At 39.5% G+C, this 24,399-nt stretch overlaps 1 protein-coding gene across 2 annotated transcripts; it reads right to left on the bottom strand.

The window, feature by feature from the left end:
* Positions 1 to 185: 185 nt before the first annotated feature.
* zzz3 (zinc finger, ZZ-type containing 3) lies at positions 186 to 24,095 on the bottom strand. Of its 2 annotated transcripts, none has more exons than XM_007250669.4 (12): positions 23,991 to 24,095; positions 16,063 to 17,582; positions 11,670 to 11,808; positions 10,871 to 11,018; positions 10,580 to 10,704; positions 7,852 to 7,923; positions 6,710 to 6,811; positions 6,365 to 6,460; positions 5,335 to 5,484; positions 3,190 to 3,324; positions 2,518 to 2,618; positions 186 to 1,785 (listed from the first exon to the last, which is right to left on the bottom strand). In XM_007250669.4, the coding sequence occupies exons 2-12, from the start codon at positions 17,514 to 17,516 to the stop codon at positions 1,641 to 1,643; spliced, it is 2,667 nt and encodes an 888-aa protein (XP_007250731.3). In that variant the 5' UTR covers positions 17,517 to 17,582; positions 23,991 to 24,095; the 3' UTR covers positions 186 to 1,640. The 2 variants fall into 2 exon arrangements, with proteins under 2 accessions (XP_007250731.3, XP_049339110.1); XM_049483153.1 differs by lacking the exon at positions 23,991 to 24,095 and adding an exon at positions 22,311 to 22,626.
* Positions 24,096 to 24,399: the final 304 nt, after the last annotated feature.

The raw sequence follows: 24,399 nt of genomic DNA, 5'->3' as shown, positions 1-24,399 counted from the left end.
ACATTAAATGATATAAAGAATTATACTAAGTATAAAAAAAACTTGCCCATGTAATATTTTTATATTAAAATTGCACAAATTAAAATGTTAGTAATTCTAGTAACCTTTAAATCTGCACATAATTAACTGGAATAAAAATATATAAACACACACAGTGTTTAAAAGGATGACACCTCAGTCCGGTATAGAAAGACTTTTCACATACTTTTATTTCCACAGTTCTCCTCTAACAATTTTAACATTATTTAAGAACAGACTTTTATACACTGATATTGAAGCGGGGCAAAGGGTGAGTCTGGGGTGTGTGAACGAAACAGAATCCATACAAAAATGGTCTACTTGAAGCACAACAAAATCTATGTGTATAAAATAACGTGGGTGTACCACTTTGGGTGGCAGCCGCCACCTTGATATCTTCTTTTCCTCGGCATCACTGCTGTTTAAATAGAATAATAAAAATACAAATTTTGTCGTGGACCACAAGGAAACTGCAAAACTGAAAAATAAAATAAAAAAGAAAGAATTACACAGATCTAAGGGCATGATGATCGGGTTGTTGCTTCATCGAGAGCAAAAAGTGCCACAAGCTCTTCACTTTTTTTTTTCTATAAAGTTCTTCTTCTAAAACGTGGCCAAGGTTCAGACGTGGAATTATCTGGACAATAAAAATAAAGGAAGGAAGGAAAGAAAGAAAGAAAGATGGCACAGCACCTACCACTGGCTAGTTTCACCATACATCTGTATACTCCACATGATCGACGACGGTACACACAGAGAAAGAAAAATGAGAAACGACACCCTTTTTGTTTCCCCCCACGTTCATAAGCTATTAGTCACCTAGCAAGTGCGTCTCAGCTGGTCTTGTCCGTGCTGTAGTGCTTCGTAGTTGAGAACCTAGCGGGCTTTAAGTGGAGTGGGCTCATAACATTTAAAACAAACAAGAAAAAACAGGAAAAATAATAATAATAGTAACATGATGTAAGAGTTGGGTGGGATAAAGAAAAAAAAAAAAATCAAGCAGCTTCTAGTAAAAGTGGTAGCCCACTGTGTGAGACGTGTTCTCTGGATACGTCGACTTAAGTTTTTCTTTTTTCTTACCGTTAAGAACGTCCGAGTTATTAGCAAATCCCCCTCAACTGGTTAAAAACCTGACATGAATCGGAAAGACAGCGGCTTCAGCACTGAGACCCTCCCTGTCCAGCCCAAACATGGAAAAGCTTCACACTTAGAAAGAGCACACTACAGAAACACCTTCACACCTTCTCAGCGTTGACCTTCTGAACACTTCTGATCTGCCAACAGTCTGAGATTCCACTGCTCTTTCAGCTCAAATCAATTTCTAAACACGCTCTCCGTCTCGTTCTCGCTCTCTCCTACCAAGACCCTCTGGACGTTGGAGGGGGTTTGGGTCAGAGATGCTTCTTCTCTTTTCCTGTCTCAGCATCTTCACTTCTTCACCGTGGCGTTTTAACTGGAGGAGGCCGGTTCAGGGTGTGGCGGCCGTGGTGCGAGCGGTTGATTGTTTGGGTGGAGGTGCGGTCTGGTCTGCGGATCCCTCCTCCTGCTGTAAGCGGTTCTGCCTCTCGGGTGGATGAGCCATGCGTGGAATACCCCGGGGGCTGCGGCCCACCGCGCTCGTGTCATCTGTTGGCCGGGAAGTAGTTGGGGTCCAGGTAGTTGTAGCCCGCGCTGGGCGGCAGGCAGTAGTCTCTGTCCAGGAAGGTCTCGGCCTGGTACACCGGCTCCAGACGGTGGCTGGGCTTGTGGGTCTCCGTCTTGAACAAACTGGAGGAGAAAAGTGAGAGAAAAAGAGCTGGTCAGTCTGGAACTGATACTACTGTCAGCAGAACAGCACAGCAAAACACTTATAAACTAATAAACTACAGCAAATATTATGTGGTTGGTGTGGTGCAGTGGATAACACCACTCCCTGCTAGAGAGTTGGAGACTGGGTTCCAGTCCTGGTCTGGGTGACTATATCAGACTATAAAATTGAAAACCTGTGGATCACAACAAGCCATAAAACCCAGCCGAACTGCTTGGATAGAGTAAAGGCATAAAGTTATCCAAAATCAGTGTGTAAGACTGGTGGAGGAGAACATACCAAGATGCATGAAAACTGTGATAAAAAAAAAAAGGTTGCATTATTTGTGGTCTGAAAGCTCTGCATCTTTTTTTGTTATTTCAGACATTTCTCATTTTCTGTAAATAAATGCTCTAAATGACAATATTTTTTATTTGAAATTTGGGAGAAATGTTGTCTGTAGTTTATTAAAAAAAAACAACAACGTTCATTTTACTTAAACATAAACCTATAAATAGCAAAATCAGAGAAACTGAATCAGAAACTGCTTTATACACAGTTATAGTTAAGCCATATGACCCAGTATGTTTGGGGTGAATGTACAGTGAGGTCACACACAGAGCAAGCTACTATTATTTAGTGACTATCTTGCTGCAGTTCCTTTTTACACAGTGGGAGCTGGCAGAGCAGAACAGGAACAGAACAGTTCTGACCAGTCGGAGCAGTTTCCACAGAAGTCTACGGCGTTGTCCTGCGGGCAATCCTGGCAGTGCCACCGCACACCCTGGATCGGCTCCATGCCACACGCATCGCACTGAGGGAGAGAGAGGGAGAGAGAGAGAGAGCATGAGAGAGACATATATTAAAGATTAAAACATTCAGTGCATTCAGGGATGAGCATGCCAATCAGATTTGGAACGCTCAAATAAAAATTAAGATGTAATATTTCCCTTTGTGCATAATTATTGAGTTAAGCCCATTAATATGAAAGAGCCAGTATGTTGGCTTTGTTTTATCAAAGGGTTTTATATTGTCATATATGTCATGTATACACACGGCATATCTTCAGTGCAATACCATGTGTCTATAGTGTAAGCTACTGTGTTTATTGTTTATCATTGTAATTGTTCTACTATGTTCTCTATGTTGTTTTTATTGTTCTCTGCATACTTGTGGAAACTTAAAGGCAAGTTTTTCTCCATTCACCAGTACACCGGTACTCTGTGACGTGACAATAAATCTCATTTAAATAGAATAATATTCTTATTCATTAAAAAAAAAAAAAAAATCAATGCTGTAAAAAAAGTTTACTTGTGCCCTAATAGTAAAACTTGGTAATTAATTGTAATTAAAAGAGTTCCTCCAGTTCAGGCTGTGTGTTGTACCTTGTAGCCCATGTGTTGGGCTAGAGCACTTTCACTGTGGATCTCCTGGATCTTCTGCTTCCTGAGTCTTTTCAGCTCCTGCAGTTCTTTGTACTCCGGCAAGTGCCTCAACTCCACCGGCACGCTGTCCTCATCCTGAGAAGAGCACAGTCATTAATATTACTGCCACTCCAGTTCAAAAGAAGACCTGACGGGTGTCCTCAAGCAGAACCCAGATCACCTCATTAAACCACACTTCAAAACGCAGCTTCTCCCTCCACACAGAGACTCTAAAAGCAGCAAAGCCACATCATCACTGCTCTATAACCTGATTTTTACCCCTAAACTACCTTTGTGATGATAGATCTTATTATCAGGTTCTTGCTGATTTGTAGCCCTAATGAATGGATTGTAATATGACGCACATTATAATAAAGGTTACAAATAAATAACAGATTTATATATTGATACATTCTGATGGCAATATACTTTTTTTATAGCCACAAAGTTTTTAAGCCACAACGACACAGCGGGCTCAGCGGATAATGGGGCGCATAATGCACAAGACTTCCAAACTGAGAGAAACTGCAAAACAACAGTTCTGTTTTCAGACTAAGCTCCAGAAACAGTCGCTGCGTTCAGTCGGTTCGGTTTGCTGAAGTCGTTCTGACACAAAGCAACCTGCGCTGCCCACGTTCTCACCGGGGACCACCGACCCATCAGCGCATAAAGGTTATACAGAGAGCGGGAAGAGAAACGTCAAAACCTGTTGCACCACAAACCCAAATAACCCTCACAGGTCAGCTGGAAAGAGGGGAATGCCAGAGAGAGAGAGAGAGAGAGAGAGAGAGAGAGAGAGAGAGCATGAAAAAGAGAGACAAATAGCGTGAGAGGGACAAAGCATAAGAGAATATGAGAGAGAAAGCAATAAAAGAGACAGAGAGAGAGCATGAGAGAAAGAGAAAATGAGAGAGAGCGCAAAGAAAGAGAGACAGTGAATGAGAGAGTGCAACAAAAGAGAGAGAGGGAGAGCAAAAAAGATACAGGGAGAGCATGAGAGAAAGAAGAAAGAAAGAGCAAGAGAGAGTGAGAAAATTAAAGAGCACAACGAAAGAGAGACAGCAGGAGCGTGAGAGAGATAGAGGAAAGACAGTGTGAGAGGGAGTGCAAGGAAGATGGCACAAGAGAGAAAGAGCAAGAGAGAGCGCAATGAAAGAAAGAGAACAAAAAAGAGAAAGAGGGACATGAAAAAAGTGAGAGGGAGAGCAGGAGAGAGCAAAAAAAAGAGAAAGACAGAAAGAGGAAGAGCAGGAGGGAGAGCACGAGAGATAGAGCGCGAGAGAAAGAGAGAGACACACCGGTCAGTTGTATTGCTCCTGCCTCTATTGTAAGTCTAAAGACAGGAGGAGAATCATCAGGGGAAAAGACCTTAAGAACTTAATAAGCAGCTCCTGAACGGCAGAGCGGAGCAGACTAGCTGAGATACAGTCAGCGCTTTTGTTCTGTTGTTTTTGCACAGTTACTCCGGCTAAAAATAGACCCTTCCAGAAAAACCACCGACTCCACTGAGATTTTAGAAGAATACCAATGAATTCTGCTAAAACGCCTTTAAAACAAAAGCAAACTGAGAATCCCAGGCCAAACAAACACCAGGATAACTTCAACACAAAGACAAAAATGGACCCATTATCAAAATCTTATATTAGTTGAAGAGAAATGTTGACTTTTTCCTACTACTGATTTATTGTCTGCTATATGCAAAAAAAAAGGGGAGGATTTGAGACTCGCGTTTTTGATTGATCGGTCTTTCCATGCAAGCATAAACTAATGTTTACACATTTATTTTAAAAGTTTTCCCCATTTTCTCCCAATTTAGCAAGGCCAATTGTCCTACTCTTCAGCTGCTTCTCTTTTTGAACTGCTTCTGATGCAGTATTACAGAGTAGCGTCAAACGCTAACGCTCCCCAGAGAGAGCAAGACCAATTGTGCTCTTTCAGGGCTCTGGCAGCTGATGGCAAGCTGCATGACTGGGATTCAAACCAGCGATCTCTTGATCATAGTCGCAGTGCTTTATGTTGCTGGATCACTCAGTGCCCAGCATAAACCAATGTGGAAATTTTGGTCTGAAATAACTTTAATTTTGTTTGTTGAGGCAGGGCACTGACCGAGTCATCTGCAGCGTTATCCTGCAGGCTGCTGAAGAAGCCGGGGCGGTCGTCCTCGTCGTCCATGTAGACCGGCGGCTCGTAGGAGGTGAGGAAGGTGGATGGTCTGTACAGGTGCTTGTTGAGGTGGTGGTGTCTCTTCCCGGACGCCTGTGAAGTGAAAGTAAATGCAGCTGAAGTCAAAAAAACAGAACTTCATTTTACATAAACACACATTTTACACCCCAGAACAAAGCGGAATAAAACACACACACTTCAAACAATCCAAACAACTATTTTATAATGTATTAAAAGTGTGAAATACTGTGTAGTATGTCGTATGTTTTCTCTCAAGTGGTCTATTTTGTATTTCTTTTAAATTAATTATAACAATTTGAAGGAAATCTATGTATTTATTGTTAATATTAACATTTTATATTTGTGAACTGAATATTCGGCATTTGAATATTATGGAACATTTTCTTATATTATATTATAATTATTTATTTGTTTTATTTTATTTTGTTGCATAATTATTATACTATTATTATACTAGTGCATGTTAAAAAATTTACTATCATTGAAAAGTTATTTTAAGTAATTTATTTCAGCAATTTAGTTTTGGCAGTGTGCCAAGTCCTGCTGGAAAATGAAATCTGCATCTCCATAAAAGTTGTCAGTAGCAGAGAGAAGCATGAAGTGCTTTTTTTATGGAGACCTTTATGAAGATGCTGATTTTATTTTTCAGCAGGACTTGGCACACTGCCCACACTTTACCAAAAGCACTAATTGGTCTTATAATATAATATTCAAATTTTCTAAAACACTGATTTTTTTTATTTATTTTATTATTGGCTGTAAACAATAATCAATCATCAACAATAAAAGTAATAAACACTTAAAATAGATCACTCTGTGTGTAATACATCTATATAATGTATGATTTTAACATTTTTAACTGAATTACTAAAATAATGTAACTTTTTAATGATATATACTAGTGAAAGTTTGCTGTACAGAGAGATGCTCAGTAAGAACAGAGGGTTTGTACCTTTTTGCTGTACATGCACAGGTTCGGAGTTCTTCCCGGTACTGGAATTCCAGCCTTTGTCAGTTTGATAAAATACTTCTGCACTCGGCTGGCCACCTATAGACAGAAACAGAGATGCTGAGGTACACAACATCTGCTGCTGCAGAGCCTCAGCTTAGAGATGATGCCAGATTACCAGCAAGGGACCTTGGGAACGCTGCAGAATGAGAATACTCACAACTAACAAAAAAACAGTGACTAAAGCAACAATAGAGAAATTATTTTGGCACAGCAAAACAGACAAAACTAACTTAAAAAAAACAACAGCAGCAGAAGGAAGAGGTATAGAAAGTGCAGAGGAGGAACCTGTTTGGCCGTCCTGTTCCCCAGTTCATCTGCAATCTTCTGCCAGCGTTTCGACTCCACCTCCTCAGGTGGAAACTTCAGAAGCAGCTGCTCCAGCTTTTTCTACATAAACAGGAACAGAACAATGTTAACCCTTGTGTGGTGTTCGGGTCTGTGGGACCCGTTTTCATTTTTCATCAAATGATACTAAAAAACTCATTGGCATTGGCTCATTTTTTGTGAAAAACATATATCAAAACATTTTCAATAAACACACACTGTACACCCCCCCCCCCCACACCCCCCCCCCCCCCACACACACACACACATTTCTATTACATCCAGTATGTTTGGCCAAGGGCTAATAAACATTGCTTCATTTGTAAATTTGAAACTAAACAAATTTTCTACTCATATCTTGAGTTTAATTCATTTTCTTTTACATTTTATTAAAAAACTAATAAAAAAAGAGTAGCACTTTTTGAAAGAAATGTAACATAAGAAAGGTAAAGGGCAAATATTAACCATGTAAGCTGTTTATATTGCTTGCAATTTAGGTGAAGCAAGCATGTGTAAAGCATTTTAATGTAGAAATGCTTAATTTTGCTGAATTAAATACAAGAAACAAAGTAAACAAGTAACAAAAATATGAACACCACACAAGGGTTAACTTAACTTATGCAGAGACAACTGCCAAACCACTTTCATCATACTGCATTTCACTCAGTGCGCAAACTACAGATATACGGATATTAGCTTAAAAAAAAACAATTCATCGTTACATACACTGAAAAATTTACAGCAGTTCCTAAATAGTTCATAGTAAATACTAAATAATTCACACCACGTTCTGAGAAATTAATATTTAATATTTACACTATAAGGCGCACCTAAAATCCTTTAATTTTCCCAAAAATGGTTATTGCTCCTTATAATTTGTTGCACCTTATTTATGAATTAGCAACAAACCGCGCTAAGTGCTAGTTCTTTCGCCATTCAGAGGTGAGCATTATCAGCCTGTAGCCTGCTGCTAACCCCGGCTAGCACTGCTGGAGCAGCATTAGCATTACCAGCTATTGGTTAGCCGCTAATGTTAGGCTATTTTAATTTTTCAATATTCAGTGATTTGAATGATTTGACAGTTACTTCAACAAAAATTTTACCTGTTCCTCCACCGTCCACAGCTGGTTGAAAGTGTCTGGCTTGCTCTGGTGATACGGTCGCCCTCGGATCATCTGCAGGAGCAGAATCACGACTGATTAGGAAATTTTATCAGATACTGATTTTTAAAACGAGGTTATAGACAAGCAAATAAAAATTTAGGTATTAGAAACACCTCTTAATCATTTAATTAAAAAATATCAATGTGTAAGTGTATGTTTTTTTCTGTTCACACACACACACACACAAGCTTCTGTTTATACAATATGTGGGCAAATCATCATAATCATCATCATCATAATCATCAAAAATAAATAAATAAATGTTGACCACAAGCTTCCAGAGAATGAGCAGTGGCCTCCGTGACTTTATTTCACATGAAAAACAGTGAAACTTAGATACTCTGGAAATAAGTGTTTAAGAAAACCCTGGAATGATAAACCTTCTGCAAGCTCTGGAAGTTGTAAACAATTCTAAAAGCTGCTCTGACTTTCCTGTAATGCTTGAGTTTGATTCCAGGATTTATCAGGAAACAGAATCATTAGAAGAAAACATGTCCATTTACAGTATTATATTATAACTGCTAAAACCACACTGTAAAGATGTGACAACTGCGTTTTTGTGTGTTTGAGAGGAACAAATAATGTCTGGAAGCAAAGTCCAAACATGCAGTCTATCTCAGAACTGAGGGCTGTGGAGACTGTGTGTGTCCTGTCTCTTGTTCTCTAATAGAAATGTTTAAAAATGTCTTCAATGATATGAACAATCTGCCAGCACACAAACATTTCTTCTGAAAAGAACCACAGTCTGCGCTCTTCTAAAGAAAAACTCAAAACTTCTTGTCTCAGAATGAAAACAGATCAACTGCTGATCAATTTATGTATTCTGAATTCTCTTATATTTAAAACTACTTCGGCCTAAAATATACTTTTCACAGGGTGCAAATCCAGACGTTTTGAAATATGGAGTCATGCTTTACTTCTATTCAACTGTCATGAAAACCCAAAGGTCAGTATCTCAGAAAATTTATAAAGACCAATCAGTGATGGTTTGGAGAGACATGTCATCTGCTGGTGTTGATCCACTGTGTTTTATTATCAAGTATAAAGTCAGTGCAGCTTTGTTTTCCCGCAAAATCTTAAAGCACTTCATGCTTCTCTCTGCTGATAACTTTTATGGATGAACTTTTATTAAGGAAAATTAGAATATAAGACCAATAGGTACTTTTGGCAGTGTCGGCAGTGTGCCAAGTCCTGCTGGAAAATAAAATCCACATCTCCGTAAAAGTCTCCATAAAAAAAAGCACTTCATGCTTCTTTGCTGACAACTTTTGTAGAGATGTGGATTTCATTTTCCAGCAGGACTTGGCACACCAATTGGTCTTATATAATATTCTAATTTTCCTAATCTGATCCAGTAACTTTGGTGACCCCCTAAAAAGAGACAAATAATAGAAAAATCAGTCTGTATAATATAAAAAAAAAAAGGTCTTTGATCTCAAACAGAACAGACTAGAAACTAAGCCTAATACTATGGCTGTGGGTTATGATTAAAACCTCAACACACAGACTTGATTTGAACCTTTGCTCATTTTCAAACAAAACAACAGCAGCAGCAGCCATCAACACATCACCAGCTTCAGCTGTGTTTTTAAACGACACTGGTGACGCAGGTCTTCTCCACTAGCCAACCACCAAATACAAAGACAAGCCCGCTCTGACCTTGGAGCCCTGGAAGCAATGTGATCGACACATAAATCAGAGAGAAATCAGAAAGTATTATTATCCTCATCATCATTGCTCAAACCCTACAAAACACAGCAGCTGAGGACACAGCATTCTAGGGAGGGAGGAGGAGGACTCCTCCTGTTCCTCCAAGAGCCCAGAGGCTCTACTTCAATCACAGAACGGTCATCTCCTCCCGCTCCCGCCCTCCCTCCCCCACCTCTCACACAGAGAGTGAAGTGATCATTCATTAAACTCCAGTTCACTGAGGACAAAATTACACGTTTGGACCAGAGAGCTTCATCTGTTGCACCACAGGGAGCCAAACACACTCAGAAACGTTTGGAAGAATGCGCCTTCAGCTACTAGTGCAGTTCTAAGCATAGATGTATGATTTATATAGAAGTTTGATTACTATGAATAAATATTTATACTTTATTTAGACTTCGTGCCATATAAACAGTGTTTATTGCCATTATATGGTGTATATTATTGATATTATTGTGTATTACACTGCCTGGCCACAAAAAAAAGTCTCCACCTGGATTTAAGTAAGTAAATGATGTGTTGGTTGGTTGGTTGGTTGATGCTGCAGTTGGTCTGCAGGTTTAGGTTCAGCAACAGTATGTGCTGAAAGAATGAGGTCAGCTGACTACCTGAATATACTGAATATAGACCAGGTTATTCCATCAATAAATCAATTTTTTCTTCCCTGATGGAAGAAATGGCCATATTCCAATATAACAATACAACGTCAGGATTCATGGGTCTGGAATAGCAAAAGAGTTCAGGGTTCAGGGAGCATGAGATCATCATTTATCATTTTCTCACATGGATTGAGAGAGAGTTCACCACAGAGTCCAGATCTTAAGTATATTTGGTCCAACCAAATATTAAGAGTGTGTCTAAGCTAAGTCTAGGCTAAAATTCACTTGTTTAGTTTTGCTGTTAGTAATTAAAAGAATGAAACTAATACCATCATATAAAGGCAGCAAAAGAGACTCACCTGTGTTCTGTTGCTGGCCATGCTGTGTTCTGGAGCGTCGCTAGAAGGCAAAGAGGAGTAGAGAGTAGAACTGTCACTCTCCTTCTTGGAATCCACTGGACTTTTTGGTCTTGCTGGTAACCCCACTGTAAGTACATTATATATCCATGTGTTTGGTTGGTGTACCTTACCATAGTCATCTTACATGTTTATTACCGCTGACAATAGTCTATTTTAAGCATTTTTATCGTTTCATTAATCATGAAACGACAATATTCATTATTTTAATGTGTTGCAAAAATCAACGCATACCTTTGTCAAAGATCAACTTTAACCGCCTTGTTTTGCGCTTTTTGTCACAGAACTCCCTTTCAAATTCACTGCGGCCTGAGGTGTATTGGTCCCACGCGATTTCAGGGAGCTGGACCACTCTCTGAGGACACGGCAAACCCAACTCAACCTGCAGAACACAGACAGGAACTTCCATCACCACTGATCTGATTGGTCCACTACACAACATTCACAGATGTTTATTACTTTGTAATAAAGAACTGTGTACATACAACTCTGGAAAAAATGAAGAGAGCACTTCAGTTTCGGAATCAGTTTCTCTGATTTTGCTATTTATAGGTTTATGTTTGAGTAAAATAAACATTGTTGTTTTATTCTATAAACTACAGACAACATTTCTTCCAAATTCCAAATAAAAATATTGTCATTTAGAGAATTTATTTGCAGAAAATGAGAAATGGCGGAAATAACAAAAAAGATGCAGAGCTTTCAGACCTCAAATAATGCAAAGAAAACAAGTTCATATTCATAAAGTTTTTTTAAAGTTTAGAAATCAATATTTGGTGGAATAACCCTGGTTTTTAATCACAGTTTTTTTCATGCACCTTGGCATCACGTTCTCCTCCACCAGTCTTACACACTGCTTTTGGATAACTTTATGCTACTCACTCCTGGTGCAAAAATTCAAGCAGTTCAGTTTGGTTTGATGGCTTCTGATCATCCATTTACCTTTTGATTATATTCTAGGGGTTTTCAATTTGGTGAAATCAAAGAAACTCATCATTTTATAATCGAGAGCTGTATTGTATTGCAGCATTACCCGTTTCTGAAGCTGGTCCACAAAGGAGATGGGGTCAGTCAGGGCCTGCTTCTGGTGGAAGGCCAACGTCTCCAGGTCCAGGATGGCTTGGGTTCGCTGGGCCTCCAGCACACCGATGGTTTGGAGTAGTCTCTGATAACTTGGGGGTGGGGGTGAGGAAGGAAGTGGACAATGATGTAGAAGTACACCATGCATTATTAACAGAAGACACCTGCTGGCCATCAGGACATCAAACTTTCAACAGCTGGTGCATACATACATACATACATTCAGGTGTAGAGCACACACAAACTCGAGCTGAAGAAAGAATCAGTAAACAGCTCACGTGAAATCACGCCGTATTAGTCACCGTGTGGGTGACTGGCAAATCACCGAGAGCTGCTGCCGCACAATCTAAAAACAATACAAAAGTGTTCTCTGCATAATAGCATGAGCGAAAACGTGACTCACGATCCGGCAAAGTGGCGGAGTCACCGGCTGAGATAGTAAAATTATTTACTTAAACCAAAACACAAGTAATTGTTCCATAATGCACCACTCATCAATTCTGATATTTTGAGCTTTTAAAACATTTGTTTTTTGTTTTCTTCTGATTATTAGGTTTTTTTTCTGCACTTTTTATTCGTTGGTTATGGGAGATTTCTCATTAATTTACCACAAAATTAGCTTTCTAACGCAACATGCAAAACTACAACCATCACCTGCACCAAACCAACTATCTCTTAAGACTTGATAATAAAACACAGTGGATCAACACCAGCAGATGACATGTCTCTCCAAACCATCACTGATTGGTGTAAACTTCACACTAGACCTCAAGCAGCTTGATGGATCCCTTGATTTACTTTAAATGAAATGTAAAATTTACTGATGGTCAGTGATGGTTTGGAGAGACATGTCATCTGCTGGTGTTGATCCACTTCATGCTTCCCTCTGCTGACAACTTTTATGGAGATGTGGATTTCATTTTCCAGCAGGACTTGGCACACTGCCCACACTGCCAAAAGTACCAATTTGCCTTATATTATATTCAAATTTCTTAGAGAGACTGATTTTTGGGTTTTCGCTTGAGTTAAACACTTGAAGTAGATCACTCTGTGTGTAATACATTATATAAAATATGAGTAACAATTTGAACTGAAATAAAAGTAATTTTACAATGACATTCTATTTTTTTGAGATGCACCTGTATGTAACATTTATGCCTAAAAACATGATATTTTTAATTGCACTTATGAAGTGATTAAACTCCCATTAAAAACATTAAACAAGAATCTGGAACTTGACGTTTTAGCAATTTAAGGAGTATTTAATTAGAGAACGAACTATCCATCATTTGTACATTTGAACATAGAACATTTATATTTTAGCCTATTCGCCTGCAGTGTTTTGCTTTTGCTTTAAGAATACTACTTAGTTTTAGAAGCATTCATCCAAACAACAGAGCCATCAATAGCTGTGCAGATTATGAAAACAACAAGGACTGAACAAAGACACTGTGCTCAGAAAATAGCAAAATTAAACAGCGAGGCATTGGCCTCCTGCCTCGAACTAATCTTATTCAGAAACTCAGTGGGCCTTAGAATCAATCTACATCTAACAGGTCACAGAAGAAAATCAATCCAAGTCCAAAAGCACTCAATTTCAATAAGTACTTATTTAGAAACTTCATCTGACGCTGCCAAAGTCGATTCAATGCCCTCACTCTGAACAATCGGCAGCAGTACAATGCATGTATTCATTCTGTTTAGACGTGTAATGAGAACAGACATTTAGAACACTGTTGTAAATATGGTGCATTATATACACTGAGTTTTAGTCCTGGCACATGGGCGATACTGCATTGCCACCTAGGGACCAGATATTTACACTGCGATCAGAAAGTTCTCCGGAGGAAAAAAAGAAGAAAAATAGGGTGACATTCTGAGGAGAATTACTAACTGATGAAAACCCTGTTAACGCGATTTGCCACCTAATGAGTCATCTGTAATTATCACCTCCTCAGTTAGTGCACATTAAGAGATTGTGAAAGAGAGATAGAGTAGACACTGGAACCTCAGGGTTCACAGAGTCCCTCTTACAGTGAGCCCACGCGTGCAATTAGGGCTGGACCATACTTCAATAATATACAACAGAAAATATACAATAGAAAATGTTTCAATATCTAATATCTAATGACTAATATCACTCTACCGCCTCAATAAACTTTGTTAGTCTTTTATTTAACTCTCCTGTTATGATAAGGGTTCAAATTGACCCGTTTTAAAAGTTTGAAGATCTTGGATAAACAGTTAAAAGTATTATTTCAGTATGAAACTTCGTCTGCTTGCCTGTAACATATAATATGAAACTGGTGCATCTAACTTATTTGCAACCAACTCCTGCAAAAACTAAAACTAAAAACAAAATTACAGTGTTATGTTTCAGTATTATGTAAAAAAATTTAAAGTAATAAAGTAAAAAAGAGGTAAAACATAAAAAAAAGTTTGAACATTTGAACTTATTTTTTTTTTTTATGAAAAATGAGTGATTAATAATTGTAATTGAACCATTACCTGTTAGAGGTAAGGAACACTATTGTATACTAAATATTGATAGAATAATTAGCAATGGATTTAGTAATGAAATACTCGCCGTGCTTTTTCATTTTTGGATAATTAAACATGCAAAAGGTCAAATTGACCCGGGAACACCATTATTGTACCTTACAAATTAACATAACAGGAGAGTTAAAATACTAAAGATTCTGGATCGCTCAGCTTTATTTTTTTTCTCAGATGACAAGAAATAGCTAGAACTTGCCAAGATCATGCTAGCCATTTACATTTGTCTATTGGTCGATTTTTTTTTTTTAAGTATTCACATATACAACTAAATATAATTAATTTAACTCCAATTATGTCATTTTAGTAAAACTCTACCTATTATATTATATGCATTTATATTATATGAAGATTTTTTCTTCGGCCCGGCTCACAGCAGAGTCTATATAGGCCCCAGTCTCTAATTTTGCACTTTTCAGAACTAACTTATATTATTATATAATATAAGCATGAGCTTTCTGAGAGTTTTTAAAATCAGAGTTGATTTTTATTCCCCCATTTCTTCCCATTCTCCCAGCACACAAAACCAGGGCAGTTGGCAGCTCTGAGCCCTGCTGGGCTGATAGATGAATCAGCTGGGCTCCCGCATGGAGAGACCGGCACGGCCTGAACGAGAGCAACCCAGCGCAACCTGTCTACCAGTAGCAGCCTCCGCCAACTGCCGTACCAACCGCCAGCAGCATGATTACCCAGGACAACGGCTAGCATAAATACCGCAGCGTATACATGCAGACGATTTGGATCCAGCAGCGAGAGCACGTTCTGTATGCGGGCAGCTTTAAGCAACAAACACGCTCAGCTGTACTTACCTCACCACAATGTGCCGCAAAGCTTTTAAATCCTTAAAGCGCCACGAGCCAAAACACAAAGCAAATAGCAGGTGCAGCACAGACAAAACAAAAGCCTCAGCAGGCCTGTCCTACACTTCAAGTGAAAGTACAGCCTTATTTAGGCACAGAAGACTGAGTGTTCTAAAAACTCTTATGCAAAAACCTTGTACCAACAAAATATCAACTTGACAGGAGAAAGTTAAACCTTAACTTTCTTTTAGAACATTTATTTCTAATTTGTATCCCATAGTTTCTTTCCAATTTACAAGGCGTGAGGTATGAAGACTAGCACATGCCTCCTCCAATACTTCTCTAACTGCTGCTGATGCAGCATTGCCGAGTAGCATTACAGCGCACTCAGAGAAAAGCGCAGCAACTCAGTTTTGATACTTTAGCTCACAGACGCAGCATTGTGCTGATCTACATCACCCTAGGAGTGATGTGGGGAAAGAGCACCATCTACTGTACCCACCCAGAGAGAGCAAGGCCAATTGTGATGGCAGCTGATGGCAAGCTACATGAACAGGATTCAAACCAGCGATCACCCGATCATAGTGGCAGCACTTTAGACCACTGGACCACTCAGAGCCCACAAAAACCTTAACTTTCAATGAAAACCAAGTAACTTTTGGAGATTTTTTACTGATTGATTAATTACTGAAATTCTAGCAGGTTTCCATTATCAAGATCTGATAAAAAAATTGAGACAAGGTTTTTGCAAGAACAACATACACAATATACTAGAAAAATCTATAAAGACAGTTCAAAAGAGGAACAAAAAATAATAATCAACCCACAAAAATAATTTAAAATACAATCCTGAGTTGAATTCAGCCATAAAATACTGTATAAAAGGATCTAGCACACATAAATAAACAAATAAATAAATAAAGTAATTAGAGCCCAAAAATACAAACAAACAGAACAAAGTAAATATGGACAACAGGAGACTACACATACTCTTTGTTGTGTTTGAGCGCCAAGTGATCAGACTCGAAATAGTAGACATCAGGATCCTCCTCCTCATCCTCAGTCAGGCTGACTGATGGTTCTTTGGTGGATCTGGACATTCTACCATCCAACACAGCAGCCTCTTCACTAGCCTTGGCCTCTACCTGCTCAGAAACTTCACTGTCAGCCTCAACCGTGAGACTTGGTCCATCGACTGGAGGTTCTTTGTGACAGGCCTCATCAGAGTTCAGAGGAACTGTTGTGGCCTCCACTTCCTCCTCCTCCACCTCCTCCTCCTCTTTAGGTAAGCCATTGTCTGTGTGTGAGGAGTCAGGCTTTGGAGAACTGGATTGAGCGCATCCATCAAGAGGCGGAGTCCGCAAGGTGTATCTGTGTTCTTGAGGCTCCGTGAAGGAGGGAGGTTCTGCCGGTAGCCTGAAGGAGGCCAAGCCTGTCGTTTCTCCTGAGATATTTGAGCAGTCGTCTGAAGGGTCTTGCGGTTCCACCGGTGTGCAGCCATTGGCGTTTTCCTCAACCGTGCGCTCGTCCTGGGCCTGAATGGAATCCCCCACCACATCTACATCCACCTCGACCTCAACTTCTGGGTCCAGAGACAGCACGGCTTCAGCTGCTTCCTCCGCTGAGCAGTTCCTTTCGCCGTCAAGCTGGGGGCCGTCTGACTCGTCAACCTGCTGAATTAGCGGGGATTTACAAGGCACAATGGGGTCAGGGGTCGAGGGAGCTGCCTGGCTGCCGTTGGGCAGCGAGGGACTGTTCGTGAGTGTCTGTGTGGTGGGGGAGGCACAAGGCTCTTCAGGCAAGGCTGCAGGTTCTAAGTCCTCCTTAAGCAGCTCCTTATGGAGCTCCGCCAGGCCATTGGTCGCCTTGTGGGACTCATCTGCCTGTGAGGGAGAGGTGCTCTCCTCCAATGATTCAGACTTGTCCTTTTTCTCCTCTGGGTCTTTCTCAAGACCGAGAGATGGAGAAGCTGATGATGTGTCCAATTTTGAGTCCTCATCGTTCTCCTTGGCTGCAGCAGGTTCAGGGCTTTCTGATTTTGGAGAATGTTCCTCCTCGGTTCCCTGGGATTCCCCTGAGCGAGAGCAGCGCTTGGCTCTCTTCAGGACAGGGGAGGTTTCTTGGCCTCCTCCGGCCCGACCTCTCTCCGAGCCTTCCGACCTCTCTGGCTCTTCTTTCTCAGAGACGGATAGGCCTCGTTTTCTGTGGCCAGTTGCAGGTTCGCCCTCCGGCTTCCCGTCGGCTACCTTTCCCGAGTTAGTCCCGGCCTGCTGGTGCTGCTGGTTGTCCTGCTTCTTTTTGGGCGATCGAGCTCTGGGAGGCGGCGATGTCTCCTCCGGCTGGGCGATGCTACGGTTCCTGAGGGTTCGGCCACAAAAGTTCTCGTCCAATCCATTTAACCCCACTGATGATCTTGTGACGCGCGAAGAGCGGGACGCGGCCATACTATGGAGGGTGCCTACTGATTTCTCCTCATCGTGGTGCTCTCCTCTGCGGCAGAATGTGGGCACCTGAGAGAGGGAGGAGGGAGAAACAGAGAGAGAATGAAAGAGAGAAAGAGAGAGAGGGGACAGGGCTCAGTATATGATGACATTGGTTATTGATAGCAGCCGTCAACAAACAGGACAACTTGGGCCAATGTCAAGATGACACGCTACTCTCAGTAAACTCCTCACTGCAGACAACAAAAAAGCAAAGAAAATGGGTAATATAGCTATTATTACTGTGATCTTCTCCAGAGTGTCTAACGTAATTAATCTGCATCTAAATAACTTGTTTTTTTGTAGCTTTAATTGTCTTGTGGAAGCAGTGAGTCATCCTGCTACACAGGAATAAATAGGAATTAGAATTAGGTTACTACATGCTGATTCTGAACCTGAAGCAAGGCAGGTTTCATACTATGTTTCAAACACAATTCCTGTTTCACTTTTCAGCACTCTACACTGCTAGTAACATGGTGGTTTCCTTCAGCTCAAGGGCTTCTTAAACTAATGAGCTGGATCAGATGAGTTGGGAGCAGGGTAAGCACTAAAATGTGCAGGGCAGGGAACCTAGGTTCATGACCAGGGTTGGGAACCACTTTTGGAAACCATTGGTGTTATCTAGCATGTTTTCGCAGAGCTGATATCATTTACACTGTACTACTGCATCTGTAGACGCTTGACCTTTCCCTCAACTCTTCCATTTCCCCTAAACACAGTACATACTGCTATACCAGGAAGAACTTTAGGTGCCGACTTTCTACTTTAAGTAAAATCAACCTGCCTAATCATCATCTATGATTCTAAAAGCATTAATGCAAACAGTGAGAAGATATACATAGAACATCTCCTTTTAAACACAGAACCAGCATACAAGACTCAAGTCTGTCAGCAAGTATCTTCAGATAACAGTCGAATTTAACTGCTTTTCTCATTCTCAGCTCTTATCTGTCTGAAAACGCTAAAGCACATCATGCTCTAGTGTTACTAAGACTCCAAATGGGCTGTTATCAGAGCCTCTCAGGTGCTCTTTTTAGTACCAGCTTACTAGCTCTGAAAATCAAACAGTCCATCAGAGAAACACTGCTGACTCAACAGAAAATAAAAATGTTTATGAAGTTAGGCTACCATTAGATACATGTTAAAAACAGATTTTAAAACTACAGCAGCAGCAGCAGCACAATTATATTAACTGGCTAATCATTGTTTCAGAAATAACACTTCAGGAGTTAAAGTATACACTAGTGGAGCTAAACTGCAACTAAAGCACACTTAAACACTATACATTTATTTGATGAACCAAGCAGTAGCACAAACTTCATCTAAATCTCTATCTGGACGGGATTAGTTTCTTATATATTTAGAAAATATTTCACAGTGATAAAACTCCTAAATCCTGGACTGCAATTAAAAAAAAAGGAGGAATAACAAGATTTTTGGCTTTCTCCGTCACATGACATCACGTTCAGTAGCTCCTCCAGTTTTTTTATTAAACGCAAGCTGATGAAATGCAGAGATGTGGATCCGGACAGGAATAAAATTACCGGAGGACCACAGAGTTCAGAGAAAAACAGTAGATAATTCAGCATGTAATTTTCTCAGAGGACGTCTGGAAAAAAAAAAAACACGTACATGGCCGTTCCAAAATGGAATAAAAAGAAAATTACCCAGGACCCCCTGAGAAACTAGTCTCATCCGGATATGGCTATAGTCCTCCATTTACAAGTTTGTTTAGAAATATTTGGCCTACGTTGAAAAATCTAGCAGAGTAATTTTTTTTTTTTTGACACAGTTAAACAGTTCTGTTTAAGAACTACAGATGTAAAGCTACTCAGTTACTCTGTGCTGCATGACTTGCTACAAAGACTTAACACTAAATCCGCATAAAATCCGCAAACTCCAGCCTAATTGTCACTCAGCCTACATGATTTAATATTTCGCACTGATTAACGTCTATCGGAGAGATCCGCTGTGCCCTTTGCGCTTGTCAGAACACATCAAATATCCGCCTGTTCATTCATACCAGCCTCTGCTTATTCAGCCACGAGGAGCAGACATATTCATCTTGCTTCACGGCCTTGAAAAAGGAGGCACCTGGACAGAACTGTATATGTATTCCTTTCACACTCGGCTGAAGACTCCTGCAGAGAAGCTAATGTGATTTGACCATGCATAAGAAAGACAGAAGCCAGCGGGAGCAGCAGTGTCAAGCGCGGGTTTAAAGACTCTCTTGTGGGTTTGATGAAGCTAATTTTCAATTACTACGTATGTAAAGTTAAACACCACACTCTGTTTTGCCCTTTCAGTAAAGAGTGTGTTCACTTAACACGTCTTTGGGTTCTACTCAACCCATCCATTTATCCATTCATCCAGTGGGATTACAGGTTCACGCATGAGCGTCCCATTAGCAGTGATTTAAGTTTTGACACGTGCATCAGGTGTAATGCACAGATTAAAAGCAATGGTGCACAAGGTACAATGTAATCCGTTGTGAACTCCAGCCCTCATCACAGATACAACAGCTGTTACTTACTAAAATTTCCAGAAGCAACAATTAACATCATCAAAGACATGATCATCCGAACGTTATTTTCACTTGTGCTTCTTGAAGATCTGCTTTAATGTATAATAATTCAGGCGTTTTATAATTATATATATTGAACCTCATGTTATTACACATATTTATTTAACTATTTATTTAATCACAATACAGAGGTTATGATTCGTTATACTGAAAAAAAAGAAAAAAACTAAAGAAACAGTAAAGTAAGAGTTTAAAGTGTTATACTGTGATACTCAATGTACTGATAATTATTTTACTATTATTAATATGGCACCATCACATTCACACAACACGTGACAAAGCAGATTGCTTTTAGGTTACATTCACATTGCCAGACGGAAGTGACTCATATCTGATTTTTAGCTCAATGTGGCTCAAATCAGATTTTTTAATGGCTGTGTGAACATGCCAAATCATATTTTTCCCAAATCAGATCTGAGCCGCTTTCTTATGTGGTTCTAAATTGGAAACGTATCTTAAGTATGTCTGGTCCAGGATGACATTTTACAGTCATTTGGTTTCTCTGGTCTAAATCAGTTAATAAGCATGTTTCCCCTTGGTTTGGTTTCACACTAGAATAATAGTTCTGTCTGCTTTTTGGTTAGACCAAATTATCAAAACTCAAACTTGTAAAGTACATTTGATAGTTGGGTTGGATCGAAGTTGGAGCCTCTTTCACCACAAACAAACTGTTCCAAGGTTTATTTGGGACCAGACTGAGACCACCTCTTTTTAAGGGAATAGGTGTGGTTATTTTGGTCTGCAGCTGAATGTGATTATCGTATTCACACCTGCCTAAACAAATTGCACCAAGGGTGAAAACAAACCAGAGTACAGTTTAACTAAGAATCGCTGGTGTTAAAATGCCCTCAGTTTCAGCAGTGAAGTGAAAACTTCTGACAGGAGATGCAGCTATATTAGGTAGCATGAAAGTAAACGCTATATTGGCTAATGTAATTTTAACAAAATGGCAAAATAAGAAAGACTGCTGCCAGTGGACTACAGAGAACACTGGAGGTGTTCTAAAACTTTTGACTTGTGGTATACATACGGTATACATAAAATACCTTCCTCTAAGTTAAGTTGCAAAAATAAGTCTGACACCACCAAACAGCAACACCTTTACATATATTCAGCCTACAGCAGATTCAAATCAGTATATGGGTCGTTAGTCACTTATCAGCACTGATGTAAGGTAACGTAATTATTTTTGGTCATGTTTTTTTTTTAATCGTTGTTTTTTAATGAGCTGAACCACTATTGGATGACAAGTACATGAGATCAAGAGGTAGGGTTTCATTAACATGCAAAATTGTTTTAATGCATCAAGACATTTACAATGCTATACTTTCACCCCCTCCCCAACATCATTTAAAAGGAATGACAAGGCCGCCAGTTCCAATTAGCATAGTTGTGCCTAACCTAGCCATATTTTTATAGCATTGATTATATTAAAATCTAGTTTGAAAAAAAAGGGTGCAGAAAGAGTAACTACATTCCCCATTTTAAAATAAGACCTGATGATAATCAATTTTTATTGCTAGTTTTATGTCCAATTTCAATGTGCATTTTTAAATTGATTGGACTGTGGGTCTGAAGAACTTACGTAAGCATTCTGCTTGTATTCCTAATCAAGTCACTTTCATTTATAGCCCTAGTTCAAGGTGGTTCTGTTTTGGAGGCGAAAAACTGCTCTAACACACAAACAGGAGAACAACCAGTGTAACAAAATTTAGCAGGTGTCATCACAGCTCTCTAGATTATTTAATCATATGATAGCATAATTTTGCAAGCGCACATTGTGCGTCAGATAAAAAACAAACATAACTGCAACAGTAGCTTGAGTTATATGTCTGCACTGCGTTGTGCAGTGACTATTCTCTCTGGTCAGTCAGTGCTGTGCTGTGTTTACACATCACTCTTTGAAACAAACAGATAACGTTACTAAAATATATTAAATACTTAAACAAAAATTAAAGAAGAAATGTGAAAGAGAAGTACGATAAAATTAAACAGGTGTAAGTATCCAAAATAAGCCCTATCCAAACGAGATTAGTTTCTCAGGGGGTCCCTATAATAAATGTACAAAATATAAATTAAGTTTTACACAATATTGTGCATCTTATATGATCGAAATTAGCCTCAATTTAGCCCTAAAGAGTCCCAAAACTGAACTGATACACATCCCAACTCACCTTTTTCAACACTGTTTACGATTAATGTAACGTTAAATCAGCCGCACTGTTGGCACTTTTTCCCCGCCGCCTCCTGGCCTGGCCTGCGCTGTACTGGAGCCGCGGGTTTGCGTGGTAACCGCTCGCCGGCTCCGGAGCTTATACTTTGGTGTACTCGTGGTTGCTACCAGGAGAACTCGAATTCGTGATTTAGCGAAAAGATTTAAGATTTGGTATTAGACAAACAGATTAAAAAACGCTTTATCATGTAGTTTGATAGATAACTAGATAACTAACGAACCTAGCCCAAGAAACGTGCCCCTTTTAGTTATCCGCTCCTCTAACTAGCTAACATCAGCTAGCTACAGCGGCTCACACACAACCCCTCAAGCCGACAGAGCGGCGCTATCCGTGGGCCGCGGGTCTCTGAGCCGCTCCTTGGTAGGTAGCCGGGCAACCGTGCTAGCACGCTAGCTTGAATTAAAGACCTGGTGTTCTGTCGAGTTGTGCTACCTTGTCACACAGTGCTACCCTAGTAGTATTTCATGTTTAAAAAGGTAAAACACCATATCAGAAAACATATTAGAAAATACTCCCAGCAGAAGCCTAGGTATGATATGCAGATCAATCACTTCATCAGGTAAAGTTAAAACTTTTAGTTCAAATCATTTTTCATAGTTTTCTAGTTAATTATTTATTCTTAACCTTTCCATTGCTATTTTCTAACTGCTATTTACAGGTTATTATTATTGTTTTTTACAATCATTCAATCATGTTGTTTAATGCTACTAATAAAAACTTAAGGAATTGACATGAAAACATTATAAAAAAAAATTTTGTTTAACGCATGCGCAGTGCCGTAAAGAAGCACGTATCGATAGGTAGCATAACTCGACAGAACACCAGGGCTTGGAAGGTTTTCTAGCTAACTCGCTAAGCACAAATTTGACTTACGTGCCCGAACATTTTGGGGGACGGTTTCAATGGTGCAAGGGAAAACTGAGCCAAGTTAATGTTAAATAATAATAAAATAATAAATAAAATAAAAACAGAAGAAAAGCCACTAACTTACTTTGGTGTTAGTTAGCGTTAGCTAAAGCTAGCTAAGATAGCATAACACCGCAAAGCAAGCGGTTACACGGGTTGCTAAATTAGCTAACATAGCTAGTTAGCTAAGCTAACTGTATTTTTTAGATAACGTTAGCTACATAATTTATATAGCCTACTAACGTTTAAAAGAGGTGTTTGTTATAAAGTATAGTTTAATTAGTGTTAAATTATATGAATACGTTGATATAAATGTGTGTATTTAGGTTTGTTTTTTTAAACATAAGGGCCTACGTGTTGTACATAGCCTTACCGTCGCTTAGCTTAGCTAAAGTTGGAATAGCGCCGTTCCACCTTAAATGGTGCAGCAGTTAATATTACAGCGCACGGGTGCCTCAATCGAACTGCTGCACCATTTAAGGTGGAACTACTAAATTCCAACTTCAGCTAAGCTAAAGCGCCCGATTCGATGGTTTTAACTTTCTCTCCTCTCCTGTTCAAACCATCATTCTGCTTTTCATACTATGCTCACTTATTTTATAGAATGTAAGCTTTTAAAAGACGCACACGAAAAGCTTGGGAACACTTTTGAAAGCGAATTATTTGGAAAACAAATCGGTTTCTCAAGCAGGAGAATTGTAGCTAGCTACTTACCTCACTTCCGCAAAGCGTCTGCTGCACAGTCGGCAGCTGCCATGTTTTTCTCCACTGAACTGAAGTGTGTGTATGAGTGTGTGTGGGGGAGAGAGAGGGAGGGAGAGAAAGCGTGTGTGTGTGTGGGGGAAAGACAGAGAGAATGGTACATCCATCCCACAAAAACCCAGATTGTCTTTGTAGATACAGTAGTTAGATGGTTTTAGATGTTCCCAAAAATGTAAATATTATTAAAAAGTTACTTACTTATTTAAGTAATTCAGTTCAAAATGTGAAACACATATATTATATAGACGTATTACATATAGAGTGATCTATTTTATTGGTTTATTTATTTTATTGTTAATGATTGTGGCTTACAGCCAAATAAAAACCCAAAGATCAGTGTCTCAGAAAAGTCTGGGTGGTG

The sequence above is a fragment of the Astyanax mexicanus genome, chromosome 8, assembly GCF_023375975.1.
Source record: "Astyanax mexicanus isolate ESR-SI-001 chromosome 8, AstMex3_surface, whole genome shotgun sequence".
Classification (NCBI taxonomy): Eukaryota; Metazoa; Chordata; class Actinopteri; order Characiformes; family Acestrorhamphidae; genus Astyanax; species Astyanax mexicanus.
This window is presented reverse-complemented; position numbering and strand designations above follow the sequence as displayed.

What these genes read in the sequence shown, in the direction of transcription:
- zzz3 (XM_007250669.4), bottom strand. Translation starts at nt 17,516, where the DNA reads ATGGCCGCGTCCCGCTCTTCGCGCGTCACAAGATCATCAGTGGGGTTA. An exon ending in GGAACAGGACGGCCAAACAG is followed by an intron (nt 6,461 to 6,709) that starts GTTCCTCCTCTG and finishes TTCTGTCTATAG; the next exon opens with GTGGCCAGCCGAGTGCAGAA. An exon ending in TGTGCATGTACAGCAAAAAG is followed by an intron (nt 5,485 to 6,364) that starts GTACAAACCCTC and finishes TTCACTTCACAG; the next exon opens with GCGTCCGGGAAGAGACACCA.